The following is a 15904-nucleotide window of genomic DNA, read 5'->3' as shown; positions in this document are numbered from 1 at the left end:
CAGACTCCAGAGAGATATCCTGAAGGAGCTGGGAGAAGTAGTTCAGGATCCTACAGCTGAAGGGGCCCAAGAAAAGATTGCTTCGCAGCTAGGAACCCTCAATTCCATTGCTAACTCCTCCATGCGGCTAATATCTTATGCTGCTGATGGAGGCGAGTAGAGCCGCAGGCACAGGTGTGGCTCTTAGACGCCAAGCCTGGATGCGCTATGTGATTTTATGGATCCCTTTAAGGCGTCCTTCACAAATTCTCCCTTTGATGGGTCAGCTTTGTTTGGCCCTCAGGTGAAGGAAACCTTGACCAGGTGTGAGCAGGACGGCAAGACTCTTTCTGCTGTTGGAGTCCGTTTTCCACCCCTTCTAGGCCTTATCCCAAAGGACAGAAGGGTGGGAAGATGTGGTTCCATAAATCCCAAGGAGTCACTGGATTCACGTGGTCAGTTTACCCCTAGAGGCAGAGGGGTAACAACAACAGACGCCGCCTAGAGGCAGAGGGGTCCTAAGAACCAGGGCAACAGGGAGTCTCTTCCTGAGCAGTCCTTTCAGCATCCCTGAGGTGTTGCTCGGCTGTCCCTCCTTGAGGCAGTCGGGAAGACTATCACTGTACCCAGAAGCCTGGCATTCCCTCACTCAAGACAGATGGGTGCAGTCGATCATATCCAAGGGTTACATAATTCCTTTCGAGGAAAGTCCCTTCCCCTCAAGTGCCCTTCCAGATGTACCACCGGTCTAAGGGACATTGCAGAGTTAGAAATCAAAACTACTGCAAAAGAGCCATTCAGCCAGTTACACTAGACCATTCAGAGCCCGGAATCTACTCAAGGTTCTTTTTGGTCCCCAAAAAGACGGGAGACTGGAGACCAATATTGATCTCAGCAGACTCAACAAGTCTGTCAGGAAGACAAGATTCGAATGGTCACTCTTCAGTCAATTCTGCCCTTCTTACAGAAGGACAACTGGATGTGCTCAATAGATCTTCAGGATGCGTGCTATCACATCAAAATTCACAGACGCTCCAGGAGATTTCTCCGCCGGCTGGGGTCCAGTCATTTCCAGTTCAGAGCCCTGCCCTTTGGTCTCACTACAGCCCCAGAGTGTTCACCAAATGCATGGCAGTGGTCACGGCTCACCTGAGACGCCAAGGATTCCAGGTGTTTCCGTGATCTCGACGACTGGCTCCTGTCAGCCACCACCAGGCATCAGCTTATACAAGCCAGGGATTACACAATAGACCTTTGTTCTCATTTAGGCATCTCAATCAACTTCAAAAGTCATCCTTATCGCCCTGCCAATCTATTACCTTCATAGGCAAACTTAGACACTGTTCGGATGTCAGCTACCCTTACAGAACAAAGAGTTTCAGACATTCAGACTCATGTCAGGATCATTCTGGCCAGCAAGAAAGTACAGGCCAGGATGGTTCTAAAGGTATTAGGTCTCATGGCTGCGGCCATTACTCTTCTTCCCTGGCTCGATTCTACATGCCTCCTTCAGTGGATGCTGTTCACACAGTGGTCATACCAGCAACTCTCTATGCGCCACCAGATTCTGGTGACACAGACATGCATAGAACATCTTGCTTGGTGGATCACATCGTCTCAGGTTCACCAAGGCAGGTGCTTTGTACCCCGTCCCCGATAGCCACTGTCACCACGGATGCCTCCTGATCGGGTGGGGGTCATTATCAGGGCAGGATGGTTCATGGGACGTGGCAACCGCTCGAGTACCATCTGCACATAAATGTCCTGGAGATGAGAGCAGTGCTTTTAACGTTGCAAGCCCTCAACGACTTTCTTCCCGTAGGGACAATTGCAGTCCACACAGACAACATGTCTAGTTTGGTATATCAACAAACAGGGCGGAACCAAGTCCTACCCTTGTGTCAGAAGCGCTCAGACTATGGCAATGGGCAATCTCCTCTCATCGGTTTCTGGTAGCAACGATATCCTGGGAAAACCAACATTGTAGCGGACAGATTGAGCAGAGCTATTCTCATGCCTCACGAGTGGTCTCTCAAGCAATCTATAGCGGAAGAGATTTTTCTGGAATGGGTTCGTCCATGTTGCGATCTTTTGCTACTCCCCAAAACAGCAAATGTCCAGACTTCTTCACCCTCTTCCCTCTATCAGGCCATCCCCCCAGAGACGCTCTGACCCAGGATTGGCCCCAGGGACTTCTTTATGCCTTCCTCCATTTCCTCTGATCCCTCAGGTGATCCAGAAAGCTACCGCTTTGAGAGCCAAATTGCTTCTCCTTGCCCCTTCCTGGCCCCCGCAAGTTTGGTTCCGTTCCTCCATCATCACCTTTTGGTGCAGCCGTGGCATCTGGACCCAGTGCCAGATCTACTGATTCACCAATCCGGTCAGCTGCACCGGTCAATCCCTTCTCTCAACCTCACAGCATGGTTGCTCCACTTCCTTCCTTAGCCAGGCTTCCTATGATCTCAACCCAGTTAGAGATATCATAGTAGCTTCACTAAAATCCTCTACCAGGAGGATTTACACAAGCAAATGGAAACGTTTCTCTTATTGGGCTAAGGCCCAAAATATTGATCCTTTTACTGCCCCTGTTCAGGCAGTTCTGGACTTCTTAGCAGAGATTTTCCATGCAGGCTCCTCTTCTTCCACAGTCAGAGTTCAGTTGGCTGCTATTTCTAATTTTCATGTCGGGATAGCAGATCATAATATTATGTCCCATAGGCTCTGCAGGGCCTTTTGAAAGGAATTTTCCTACTAAAGCCTCCAATCAGGAATCCTCCTCCTCAGTGGGATTTAAATTTAGTGCTGACATCCTTGATTCTTCCCCTTCGAGCCAGCTGTTTCTTGTTCCTGAAATATCTTTCTTGGAAAACTTTATTCCTAGTGGCTATTACATCTGCCAGGAGGGTGTCTGAACTTCATGCTCTTTCGGTTCACCCCCTATTTGATTTTTCACAAAGACAGAGTATCTTTGAGAACTAATCCATCCTTTTACCTAAGGTCGCTTCGAAAAACAATCTGAATCAATCCATTGATCTCCTGTATTTTTCCTAACTATTCAGATAGAGCTGAACAAAAGCTACATTATCTTGACGTCCACGTCAGCTTAGATATTATTTGGACAGAACAAAAAATTTAGAAAATCTGATCAACTTTTGTTTCCTATGCGGATAATAAAAAAGGCCTTCCTGTTTCTAAAGTGACTTTGTCCAGATGGCTTTCTTGGTCATCACTGAAATTTATACGATCAGGGGAAAACAGCTGTGCTCAAAACCTAAAGCACATTCAACTAGGAGTTTAGCTACTTCTACAGCTTTTCAAGCTAGACTGCCTTTGGACACTATTTGTGCAGCGCCACTTGGGCCACTCCTCACACTTTTGTTTCCCATTACAAATTGGATTTGGCCTCCAGGGACAGAGCCAGTTTTGGCTCTACAGTCCTCAAGAGTTTGTTCCATTGAGCCACCCAGGATAGAGGTGCTAGGACGGTCCCATCAAGCAAGAATGAAGTAGATTGACAACTTAACATTAAGAAGTTATGTTCCTACCATAACGTTCCATGTTAGTTGTCTTCTCGCCTTCTTTCTTGCACCCTCCCTCCTTCCCCTGGCCTGACAGACCTTGTATAAGAAACTATTATGCTAAAGACCATTCTAACCTGGTCCTTTTTCCATCTGTAAGTTTCTTCTTCCTTTGGGAAGTATTTTTATGCTTGGTGTTATTGCCCTTTTGTCAACAAACGAGATCTGGGTACTTCCTGCCTTGCATCATGGGATATGGGGCTGCCTCGAGCTGGTAAAAGGAGTTCTCGAGCTAAAGCAAGTGCCGAGTCGGAGCCGAGGGATCGGCTCCGAACCCATCAAGCAAGAAAGAAGGCGAGAGAAGACAACTAACATGGAACGTTATGGTAGGAACATAACTTCTTATTCTCTGTGGTTAGAACAAAAGTGTTTAGAAATGACTGTTAGTTGTTCATATCCATGTCTAATAAGAAACTTGGTTGTAAAGTGTCTAAGCAACTAAGCAGTTCACTGGTTGTGCCAAATTTTGTGGTGAAAACTAAGACCCATTCCAAAACCATTTTTGGAGCAGTGTATGGTAGACAGTACCTTCATTTTTTTAGAGCCATGGCTCAAGCTAAATGCCAAAAGTGTATAGTCATCCCTTTGGCAAAAACAAAGTGCTCACAAATTACCACGTAGGTGGTAATCCATTAAGCAGAAGAAGTAATTAGGGACCTGGGGACCCAAGTTGATAACAATCTCTCATTTGACAACCACGTGGCCAAAGTGGTTAGAAAAACATTTTATATAGCCCACCTAATGATGATGGGATTCACATCTAGATCAGGGGAGGTCATCGTGCCTCTGTACTCATCCCTCATCAGGCCCATAATTGAGTACAATGCCACTTTTGAGATGTACCTTACCAGACACCTGCAGCAACTGGAAAGACCCCAAAATTACCTCAACAAGAGGATCAAAGGGCTCAAACAGATGCCATATGCTGCGGTTAAAGAAACTCCAGCTCTACTCAGTGGCATACCGCCTGTTCAGAGGCGATCTGTGCCTGACGTATAAAGCCATGTCCAACTCGGAATTAATGGACATGCTGCACCTCAGAAAATCAAATCCCATCGAGCCACAGCGCTCGAGACTTGAACCTCAGCACTGAAATAAATAGGACATGCTGGAGGGACAGATTCATAACCCAGAGGCTCCCTTCACTCTGGAATAAAATCCCAGTCCAGGTTAGGCAGAGTCCCTCATTGACTCTCTTCAAGAGGAATCTTGATGAGTGGATGGGAGATCGTAGGTTTACCCCAGGTATCACTTCTGTGTCACTGTTAGACAGAGGCACAGTATACTAACCTCGAAAAAGGGCATAGCAAAATAAATTTAAAATGGGTGGCGAAAGCCAAACACATTCTGGCTAGGCTTATAAATGCCCTAGGAGTATCACTGAAGTATGAACCTATGAACCTATGAACCTATAAAGCCTTATTTTGCTGTCATACCATAAGTTCTAGAATACCAGTCACAATTTTATTTTAATACAGACCTCAAATGCCATTCTTTGAAAGTATACCTAGCTACTGTTTCTAATTTCCAACAAGACACCCGACTCTGGAATGTATAAAGTCTTTTCTAAAGGGTACCTTATGTATTAGATCACCACTCAGGATATATTTTCATCATGGGAATTTGTACATTGTGCTGGAAAACTTACACTCCTTTTAATGTAGTCTGTACCTCAGAGTTAATATTTTTTTCTGGGAGACGCCTTTTCTAGTGGACACTATATCAAAGGAAGGTCTCTAAGTCACAGGCCTTATTTGTACATTCCCCTGTATTTAGTGTTTCGTAAAGATAGAGTCTGGATGCATACAAATCCTTCTTTCATACCAAACATACCACATAATCTGATTTGTGTCCGTGAATACACCTACCTGAATTTTCCCTAGTTATTGTAACATATGAAAATATTTCTTGCACTATATATTCCTAGGCAGCTTAGGTTCTCTGTGGTTAGAACAAAAGTGTTTAGAAATGACTGTTAGTTGTTCATATCCATGTCTAATAAGAAACTTGGTTGTAAAGTGTCTAAGCAACTAAGCAGTTCACTGGTTGTGCCAAATTTTGTGGTGAAAACTAAGACCCATTCCACCAGAGCAGTGATTGTGTCCCAGTTCTTTTTCTGTAAGGCAGCCTTCATTGGTACTTGTGCAGTAAGTGCTTAGTCTTCACCAAGTACCTCTGCAAGTTGCTGTAAGTTAGTTGTGATCTGTATTTTTAGGTCTTCGTGTTGGGCTGTAGTAGTCAGTGGTGCGTTCTCATGAGGGCCACCACCCAGAAAGATGGGCTTGGAGACTGTTCTTTGATTAATGAAAATGGACATCCCCATACCAGAAGCAAAATCATTGTATACTTATTGTAATGATAAGAGTCGGATGGGTAGGTCCATCGTTATTAGCATCCTCAGCTACCTTTCTAGTCTTCTTTCTGACTTGGTCTGTGATGTCTGTTTCTGTTCTTTGTCTATTCTGTATGGTATACTTGAGATTCTGGAGTGGAAGGTCTTCTCATAAAGCATTGTGGATAAAGGGAAAAGGTTATTAACCCAGGAGAGATTTGCATGCCTAACTGGCTAATGTGTGATAACATTAATCTTGCAGTTAACAGTGTTGGATCTGCTTGCCTTGATCTCTTGTTATAGTAAGTGCATAACTTTTATTTCTGATTCAGTGATGCCTTTGTTTTTTTCAACTATAAAAAGGAATCTGCAGTCCCTTATTTATGTACAGTGCTTGAGTTTTGAAAATTTGCATGTGGGATGTAGTAATTTCTGTAAGCTGGGATTTGTGTTTTAGACATAAGTCACTTAATATTATTTATTTTCTCTTCTGGCTTCCCAAACAGGCCAGATCTCCTTAGATCTGATGGTATACCAGCTGTTGAGGTGGTTCCAAATCACTCGCCAGTGTCTGGAAGCCCCAGAGTTTCAACACCACCAGGAAAAGCACGATATCGTAGCAAACCACGTCACCGCCGTGGCAACAGTAAAGGAAGTCATAATGATTTTCCAGGAATTTTAAAAAGTAGCCAAGCACAAGAGGACTCCTCTCAGTACTTGCACTATCACCATCACCACCACCACCATCACCACCATCATCATCAAGGCACAAAGGTGCATGGGGAAGACATAGCAAACTGTGCTAATAACCTAAGATACTTTGGTCCTTCTGCAGCACTAAGAAGTCCACACAGTGAACATGTACAACGCAGGATGTCAGGCTCAAGCCCTGATCTCATCTCTACAACAATAGAAGCAGACAGCAGGAGAAATCTAGAAAGTGGAGAAGATGGTGACTGTGAACTCTGCAGAAGTCAGCCTTGTAGCACATGTTTGGAGTGTCGAAAGTTAGTGGGCACTAATATTGAAAGACTTCCTTCTGGAAGTGAGGTAACTCATTCTGCCCAGTGCCAGCCAAATTCATCAGCACATTGCCCTCCTAGTTCATGTGAAAGTTCAAGGATTCAGGATAAGGCAGACCTTCTAGAAGGAAATGAGCATGGCAGCTACAGACCTGGCTCTTCTCTTAGCTCTGCTCAGCAGATGACCCCTCCAAGTCATCCTCGCAAGTCAAGGCCTGCTAGAAAGGTAAGTTGTTCTATGTGTCATTTTTTTATCACTATTCTGTTATTCATGTTTTCCTGTGCGTGTTCTACTGTATCCAAGGAAAGTTCTACTGATATACTAGAAGTCATTCTTTTGCATTTTTTTTTAAATCTTTAAAAGTGAAACGTTTCTTCTTTTAGAACACAAGTGCTCAAATTGAGTAAGTTTGAACATTGTGTTTTGAAAGTATTACTTTTCTCTGAATTGACGGAAGAAAGGAGAAAGCAAGTATTTCAGTTTTACAAGTTTTTCTGCAGAAACTACATATTTGTGTTTGTGATGAGTAAGGTTGACACTGGAAAAAAATTGTATAAAGTACTAAGGGATGGGGATGCAGCCATCCACATTGTGGGTGTGAGGCCTTGTCTTATACATAAAGCACTAATTTCAGACACGTGCTTACATTATTTTCTGATCTCAAGTTTGTACTTTCAGGACTGAATTTTTGCTTTTTTGTGTGTCTGTGGAAGGGGGGGGGCTGAAACTATTTTGAAAGCAGGTTAAGTTCATAGTCTGCCCATTTCCATGCTTGATGAATGTATTGTATATCCTCTTTACCCAGCAGCTTTCATTTTTAATACCACATCATAAGAATTACCTTTGTTTCTTCCATGTCTTTTTAAATCCTTCAACATTTTCACCTCACAGCTGCTTCAGGAAGCTTGTTCATATTCTCAGTTATTCTCATCATGGAATAATTATATGTTGATGTTCATCTTTTCATAGCAGCTGCATTTGCTGTATGGATTATATCCTGATAAGGATATAACAGTCAGCCAACTTCCAAAGCTTAAGGGCATCTTCTACTCACCCAAACAATTAGCCAGCTCAAGCAGAGCTGAAAAAATGAGTAGTTTGGGCAATGACCCTTTCAGAGCCTACCTGCCACCAAAGAGCGCTCCTATTATGGGCTTTCAGGGATCGAAGGGCGGGATAACACTTTTACATTGCTGGGCCAATAGGTTCCCTTTTGGGAAAAAATCCTTCCAAATTGTATTTTTATGACAGAAAGTTTACTTTTTCAGTGACATTACTATTTTCAAGCTAGGAAATTTTTTGTACTGTCTTAGGACTTTTAGTATTTTTTTAACAGGAGCTGGTAAAACTAACATAAAACTGTTTTCTTCTTTAGTAAAAGTTGTGTTTTATGGAGGCTAGGTAAATGTTTAAACTGCTTTTCAGTGTATTTTTTGTAGAAAAATTCAATACTTGTTTTATGGACTACTGCTGCCAAGCTTCCCCAGGACTCAGGTGTCTTTTTTGTCTTCATCATGGAACATCCTATCAGTTCCTTCGTTCTTCCTTTTTTCAACCACAAAAAGATTTCTAAGCAGCTTTGACACTTTAGCAGGCTTCTTAATTGCGTCAGCCACAGATGGGTGACCCTGCTGTGGGTATTTCTGGTTCCTCAGACCATTCATCTTTTCCTGTAGCTTCCTCTGGTGTGGTGTAGTCCTTGCAGCTATCATGTACCGAGAGTTAAGACACATCTTCAGTGGCTGTAGCAATGCCCTTGACAGCCAAGGGAGAATTACTTTTATTGGTCTTGGAAGAAGAAGAAGCAGGGAATACCTCTCTACCTAGCCAGACTGGATTCCCTATCCCTAGGGAGATTTTGCTGTCTAAAGTAGGTCTACTTCAGAAATTCCTCTCAAAAAGAAAGAAAAACATTACACTTGTGTCTTCACCTGTCTTAGTTATTTTGGACAGTGGTGATTTATTGGGCTTAACTCAGAGTTTAGTTCAGACTCTTGACTCCTCCAGATCTTCTTCGTATTTCACTGTTGCCGTCATCACCTGAGGGTTATCCCTGCTGTGGTAGCCCTCGGCCGGCCCAAATACCAGAGTCAGTGTTTTCTGCATCGGCAGCCGATGCCATTCCATCATTCTTTCTTGCCGTGGAGCCCATAGCAGAAGCAGTTCACAAGTGTGCAGGTTGGTCACTACCAGAGTTTGAATTACAGCTGAAAATGTCTAAAGCTAAGTACCCCGTTGGGGATCCTTTTTTCTTGCACTAACCGATGTCCGAAATAGTTAACAATTGTCTCACGTGTGGATAGCAAATCCCACACCAAGACTTCCATTCATATTGCATCATTTATTTAGGCCCAGACCACGACGTCCCCATTGCCAGTTCTGTGCCCTCTTTAACATGAGAACCATTCGTCGCAGAGCTTTAATTTTAGCCAGGTATTTTCGTCTTCTGTCTTCGCATTCCAAAATGGCATCCATCAGCCAACAAATCCATAGACATTCTAAAAAAAGTAAAGATAAAGATAGAAACAGACCACACAAGGCTAAGCCTTCAGATGACTCTATCGCTAAGCAGGTCGTCAGTTCTCTGGAATTCAGTGAGGCGCCTTCGCAGCCCCTGATGCCCAATCCAATACTTTCACAGGCCTCTACTGAGACCCTTTCAGAGTCCGGTATTCTACAGAAATCTTCTTCTGTTGGGTCCAGAGCCACAACTCATGCACTGGATTCCAAGGAGTTTTTTCGCACTACCGAATCTAGACATAAACTGACGTTTTCTCTTCCAACTACCGTTTCTCTCAGACCGATGGATTCTCTTAGGCCTAAAAGCAAGGCCACTCCTAGGAAATCTACCTCTAGCCACTATTTTACTCCTGCTCCAACACCCCAAGCTCAGATGCTTAAAATGGCAGAGGATCTTATCACTCTTATCAGGGGTAGTCAGACCACTACTTCTAGAAGGAAATGAGACCTTTCTCCTGAAATGCTGACAGAACAGGATTATGAGGAGTCTGATTATTCAGATTTTGAAGAGGAACAACAACCTCTGACTACTTATGAGGATTCATATGCAGAGGAATCCATTCCTTCTGCCTCCCCACCAGAAGATTTTTCCTTTGGGGAAACTCTTCACACCCTCAGGGAACATTTCCACTGGAAATCCCAGGACTTCCCTCAGTCTAAGAAAAGACTAAGAGAGTTTCTAGACCTGACCCAGCACAGAACCTTGGCCACCCCCCCAATCTCAGAGGTGGTGGATAATGTCTTCTATGAATCCAGCTTAGCTCTTGATGCCCTCCCACCTGCTCCCAGAAAACCTGACAGGTATTACAGAGTACCAGATTCTCACAAATACCTGTACAGAAATCCTGCTGCAGACCCGGAGGTCATTATATAGAGACCAAAAGGAGCCAAGGCTAGTTCTGCAAAGAATCCTATTCCTTCTGACAAGGACTCCAGGGCTCTGGACAGATGGGGTAAAAACGTACACACCTCTGTAACCTTAGCTATTAGAGCACTCAACTGTCAGTTCCACATGTTAAAATATCAACAACCCACTTTGGAACTATTAAAACAAAAGATTTCAACCTTTCCTGACTGTGCCAATTTGAAAGAGTTAGCAGATTTACTCTACTTGTCAAGTGGTGGAACACTCATTACACTGTGGATGTGACGCCCTAGAATCCTCAAGCAGGGCAGCAGTGTCAGGGTCTGTCATTAGGAGACATGCATGGCTGAAGGAACAGCCTCGCCGTGATCATGTCAAATCTAAATTACTTGATGCACCCTTGGATAAGGACCACTTATTTGGAGTAAAAGCAGAAGAGGTGCCTAAAAAAGATGGAAGATAAAACAAAATCTATGCAAACAGTAAAAGATTTCTTTCAGGTGCAACCTCCTAGGTTCAGCAGGAATTTTTCCCTCAAAGCACTGGTCCTTTCCTGCACCTAGCAGACAGGGGCAAGGTAAGCCCTGCAGGGACAGACCACCCGGACTTCTATCCCAGGGACAAACCAAACAGTGGACCACTTCCACTCCAAAGGCAGGGAGTTCTAAGCCATCCCTCTATGGCAAAAACTCTAATGACCCCCCCCCCCGCCCTCTTTTCACCCAAAAACTAGGAGGAAGGCTCTCCCTCTGCAAAGAAAATTGTCTTTCTGTAACAAAGGACCAATGGATTTTAAAGATCATTTTTCAGGGATGCAAATTCTCCTTCAACCAACTCCCAGTTCCCAGAGGGTAACCAGACCTACATCCAAATCAGTGGGCAGAGGCATTGAAACAAGTCCAAACTCTCATACCCCAAGGGGCAGTAAAACTTGTCCCCTCAGATCAAACAGGCAAAGGCTTTTATTCCCAGACTATTCCTTATTCCCAGAAAAGAGGGCACTTGGCGCCCCATCCTGGATCTATCCATTCTAAACACCTCCCTTGTGGTCCCCAAATTCAAAATGCTAACTTTGCAGCAGCTGCTGCCTTTGCTGAGAAAAAATGCCTGGTTAGTTATCCTAGATCAAAAAGATGCCTACCTCCACATCCCCATAAGGGAATCCTGCAGGAAATTCCTTCACTTCAGAGCAGACTCACAACACTTTCTGTTCTCTGCGCTACCCTTTGGCTTATCTACTGCTCCCATGGTATTCACCAAATTCTTAGCTCTGGCTATAGCCTTTTGCAGACAGAAAAGTATACATATTTAACCTTATCTGGACGACTGCATCATTCAGGCAGATTGCAAAGAAAAGCTCCTCAAGAATCTCTTGTTTGTCAAAACCCTCCTAACCTCCTTAGGGTTCACCATCAATGAGAAGAAATCAAAGCAAACACCCTCCAGGAGGATCATTTTCTTGGGAGCACTGCTGGACACAGCATCCCAAATGGCCTTCCTCTCCCCAGAAAAGCAGAGCTTCCTGCCTCTCTACTTTACCCAGCTGGCTTCCAGAAGTCACCTCACTGCGAGGAAGTTTCTGCAAGCCTTGGGGTACATGGCATCTTGCATCCTTCTACTTCCTCTGGCTAGGCTTCACATGAGGAAACTTCAGTGGTATCTAAAGAACCTTTGGTGTCAGCACTCTCAGCCTCTAGAGACCTCTCTTCCTCTGATCACCTGTATAAGGGCCGAGTTTCTCTGGTGGGCAGGGGCCTGTGCCAAGAACAAGGGTCTTCCCTTCATCCTCCATCCTACCGGGCAGACCATCACCACCAATGCCTCAGACATTGCTTGGGGTGCTCACCTAGCAGGCAGTTGCACCCAAGGTCTTTGGGATGCCCAGCACCTTCCCTTATACATCAGTCAAAAGGAATTGATGGCAGTACAAATGGCTCTGACATCCTTCAAACCCCATCTCAGGCCAGGGGTTCTCCTTATCAAAACAGACACCACCAGTAATGTGGTACATCAACAAACAGGGAGGGATCCAAACTTACCCTCTGTGCAGGATAGCCATGAACCTCTGGCTGACAGCCTCCTCCATGGGATTACACCTAATTGCCCAGTACCTACCAGGGATCAACCACACCCTGGCAGACCATTTAAGCAGAAACTTACTGGACCCCAGAAATGGCAGCTCCACAGAAAAATCTTTTTGCAAGTCATTCAGGAGTGGGGAACTCTGGAGGAGGATCTCTTTGCTTCCCACCTCAACCACCAGCTGAAAAAATTCTGTATATGGGAGTATCACCCCCTAGTGTGGAAGGTAGATGCCTTGACCTTCCCCTGGAACTCCCTCTTTGTGTATGCATTCCCTCTTCTGCCTCTTATTCCCAAAGTACTGATCAAGATAAGGGAGTAGAGACCAAAGGCCATCCTCATTGCTCCAGATTGGCCCAGACAGCATTGATGCCCCTTACTGTGCAGCCTGACATTACAGCCTATCAGGCAGCTTCCCTTGATCTCAGACCTCTTGACCCAGGTGAGGGGGGAGGGAAATGCTGCACTCAGACTTGCAGGCTCTCAAACTGTCAGCATGGCTAATACCTTAAAAGCAAACAAGGGGCCCCTGTTAAGCAAACAGGTCCTAGACATTATCACAGAGGCCACAAGGCCCAGCACCAAAAAATCTTGTACAGGGAAAGGAAATGGAAGAGATTCTGCTCCTGGAGCCAGTCCAGAGGGGGCAGTACCTCACAACCTTCCATCCCTCTTATCCTGGACTACCTAGCCAGGTTACTCAATAGTGGCCTCTCCTTCTCTTCTATTAAAATCCATGCCTCAGCCATTTCAGCTCATTTCGATACAGACCAGCCCCTCTTCTCACATCCTTTGATTAAACAATTCCTCAGAGGGGCTTCTAATGTCAGACCTCCCAGAAGGCCACCCACACCAGCCTGGGATCTGAATTATATTTTAGAAAAACTAACCTTACTACCCTTTGAACCTGCTGCTTCGGCAGAATTGAGATACCTCTCATAGAAGACTGCTTTCCTACTAGCTATCACCTCAGCCAGAAGGGTTTCAGAGCTTCAGGCACTCATGGCAGTTGAGCCCGTCATCATTTTCCATGCAGACCTCCTTTATGCCCAAGGTGGTATCTGATGTGACCCTCAACCAGGCCATACATCTACTCACCTTCTTTCACAACCCTCAAAACAAGGGTGAAAGAGTTTTGCACTCACTAGACATGTACAGACAGCTCAGATACTACCTGGACCATACTAAACCTTTCAGAAAAAGCAGACCAGCTTCTTGTCAGCTTAGCCCCTGGGGCAGAGAGGAAGCCCATTTCCAAGCAAACCATTTCTAAATGGATATCACACTGTATCCATTTCTGCTACAGACTACATGGGAAGACTCCCCCTAAGTCTATTCGTACCCATTCCACTAGGGTAGCCTCCACTTCCACAGCATTCCTCAGAGGAGTTCCCACCAGGGACATCTTGGAAGCTGCCACCTGAACCTCTGTCCATACCTTTACAAAGCATTACCTCCTACCTCTTTTCTCTAAGGCTAGGGCAGGGTTTGCCTCTGCAGTTCTGCAGGGCATGCTGACCCATGCCTAGGTCTCTAACTAATCCTTCCACCCCTCTCCTCAGCTTTGGGAATCCTCCCACAGGTGATGACTGCAACAGTGGAACACGAAGAACATATTACAGTTGTGTACATTTACCATAAATGTAGGTGTTCGAGTTTATTCACTGTTGCAGTCCTGGATGTTCATCGTGCATACAGCTGCAGTAATCACAGATGGGTTCTCTGCCGTCAGGCGGGTCCTCGGTCGGCCGAATTCCAAAGTCTAGGTCCAGCGTCGGTTGTCGTCGCTCTCTTTCCTGATGTCAGTGCGACAGGGGTATATAAGACACAGCCGACGCCATATTCCTCAGTCTTTTTTGCCGCGCGGTGCTCGAAGCAGAAGCAGTTCGCAAGTGCCGGTCGGCCAACTCCTGAATTTACGAAAAATTGGAAACCGAAGTCTTCATTAAAGCTAAGTACCCCGTTGGGGAAACTTTTCTTGCCTCAGACCGATGTCAGAAAAAGTTAACAATTGTATTTCTTGTGGGAAGCAAAAGGATTTCCATTCCCTCTGCATACCTTGTTTAGGCCCAGACCACGACATCTCGGGCTGTCGCTTTTGCGCGACTTTCAATAAACGCATTATTAAGCGTCGGGCGGAGTTCGCCCAACACTTTTTTGGTAAAGCCTTTGATTATAAAATGTCGTCGGAGACTCTGACTACCGTTTTGTCCAAAAAACGCAAGGACAAGGACCGACACGCGAGGTCCGCAGTCCCCACCGACACCACGCCAAAACCGGCTACACGTGTTCCAGTTCTCAGCGAGACGCCTTTGCAGTCCCTGACTACCGAAGACACTTCTTTCACTTCTTTGGCGGTGTCTTCTGTAACCGAGACCGCAGGTACCTCTGCCCAAAGCCAGACTACAACCACCAAAGCCACTGTAAGCGTTGAGCCTCCTAATGTGGACAGGTCCACTTCCACCCATGGTGTCTTTAGACCCTCATCTTCCTTTTCCATTAAGGCCTTTACTAAGTCCAAATCAGCCAGGCATCCCAAGAGGCCTGTTGCACAGGGCCCATCTCCAGGCCCCATGCCTAAAAAGCAGATGCTTAAAATGGCTGAGGATTTAATTACTCTTATCAGGGGTTCCCAACCCCCTCCAGACAAGAGACCCAGAGTAGAGGAAGATTCTCCCTCTTCTGATCAGGGCTCCATTTTTTCAGATCATTCTGATGTAGAGGAACACTCTTACTCCCCTTTTGAAGATTCTGATGCAGAGCAGTCCATTCCTTCTGTATCTCCTCCTGAGGATTTTTCTTTTGGGAAACCTTGCACACCTTGAGGGAACACTTCCATTGGGAAGGCCAAGACTTTTCTGATTCCAAGAAAAGACTTAGGGAATTTCTTTTGTTACCCCAACACAGACCTCTGGCGATACCTCCTGTCTTGGACATACTTGATGATGTTTATACGGAGGCTTGCCTTAATCCGGATTCCCTGCCTCCTGCCCCAGTCAAGCCTGATAGGTACTACAGAGTTCCTAACTCTCACCAATTTCTTTACAAAAGCCATAATGCTGACCCTGAAACCATTTCTCAAGGCCCCAAGGGAATGAAGGCCTCTACTGCTAAGAATCCACTACCTTCGAAGAGAGTCAAGATCCTTAGAAAGGTGGGGAAAAGGTATATACCTCGGCCACCCTAGCCATGAGGGCCTTAAATTGTCAGTTTCATATGCTTAAATATCAGCAGTTTCTGTTATCACAGTTAAGAAATAAAATGTCTCAACCTGAACAACCAGATTTGAAGGAGTTGCAGGATATGATGCATAGTGCAGAACAAGTGGGTAAACACACCTTACAATGTGGCTATGATGCCCTAGAGGCCTCAAGTAGAGCTGCTGTTACAGGATCAGTCATTCGTAGACATGCATGGCTTAGGGAACAAATCTTGCCTGATCATGTGAAAGCTAAACTATTAGATGCTCCTTTACAAAAGGATGTGCTATTTGGTACTAATGCTGAGGAGATACTAAAGAAAATG

The 15904-nt window shown here is 45.1% G+C and overlaps 1 protein-coding gene across 1 annotated transcript in view; it reads left to right on the top strand.

The window, feature by feature from the left end:
* The window catches only part of MAP3K13 (mitogen-activated protein kinase kinase kinase 13), a 1545737-nt gene that overhangs the window by 1277396 nt on the left and 252437 nt on the right, over positions 1-15904 (top strand). The window contains exon 12 of the mRNA XM_044075937.1: positions 6396-7137. Coding sequence (XP_043931872.1) covers positions 6396-7137 — 742 coding nt within the window. The remainder of the gene's footprint in view (positions 1-6395; positions 7138-15904) is intronic.

The sequence above is a fragment of the Protopterus annectens genome, chromosome 6.part1, assembly GCF_019279795.1.
Source record: "Protopterus annectens isolate FY-2018-M chromosome 6.part1, PAN1.0, whole genome shotgun sequence".
NCBI classification, from domain to species: Eukaryota; Metazoa; Chordata; order Ceratodontiformes; family Protopteridae; genus Protopterus; species Protopterus annectens.
The sequence above is the reverse complement of the archived record's forward strand: the minus strand, read 5'-3'. Positions and strand labels throughout refer to the sequence as shown.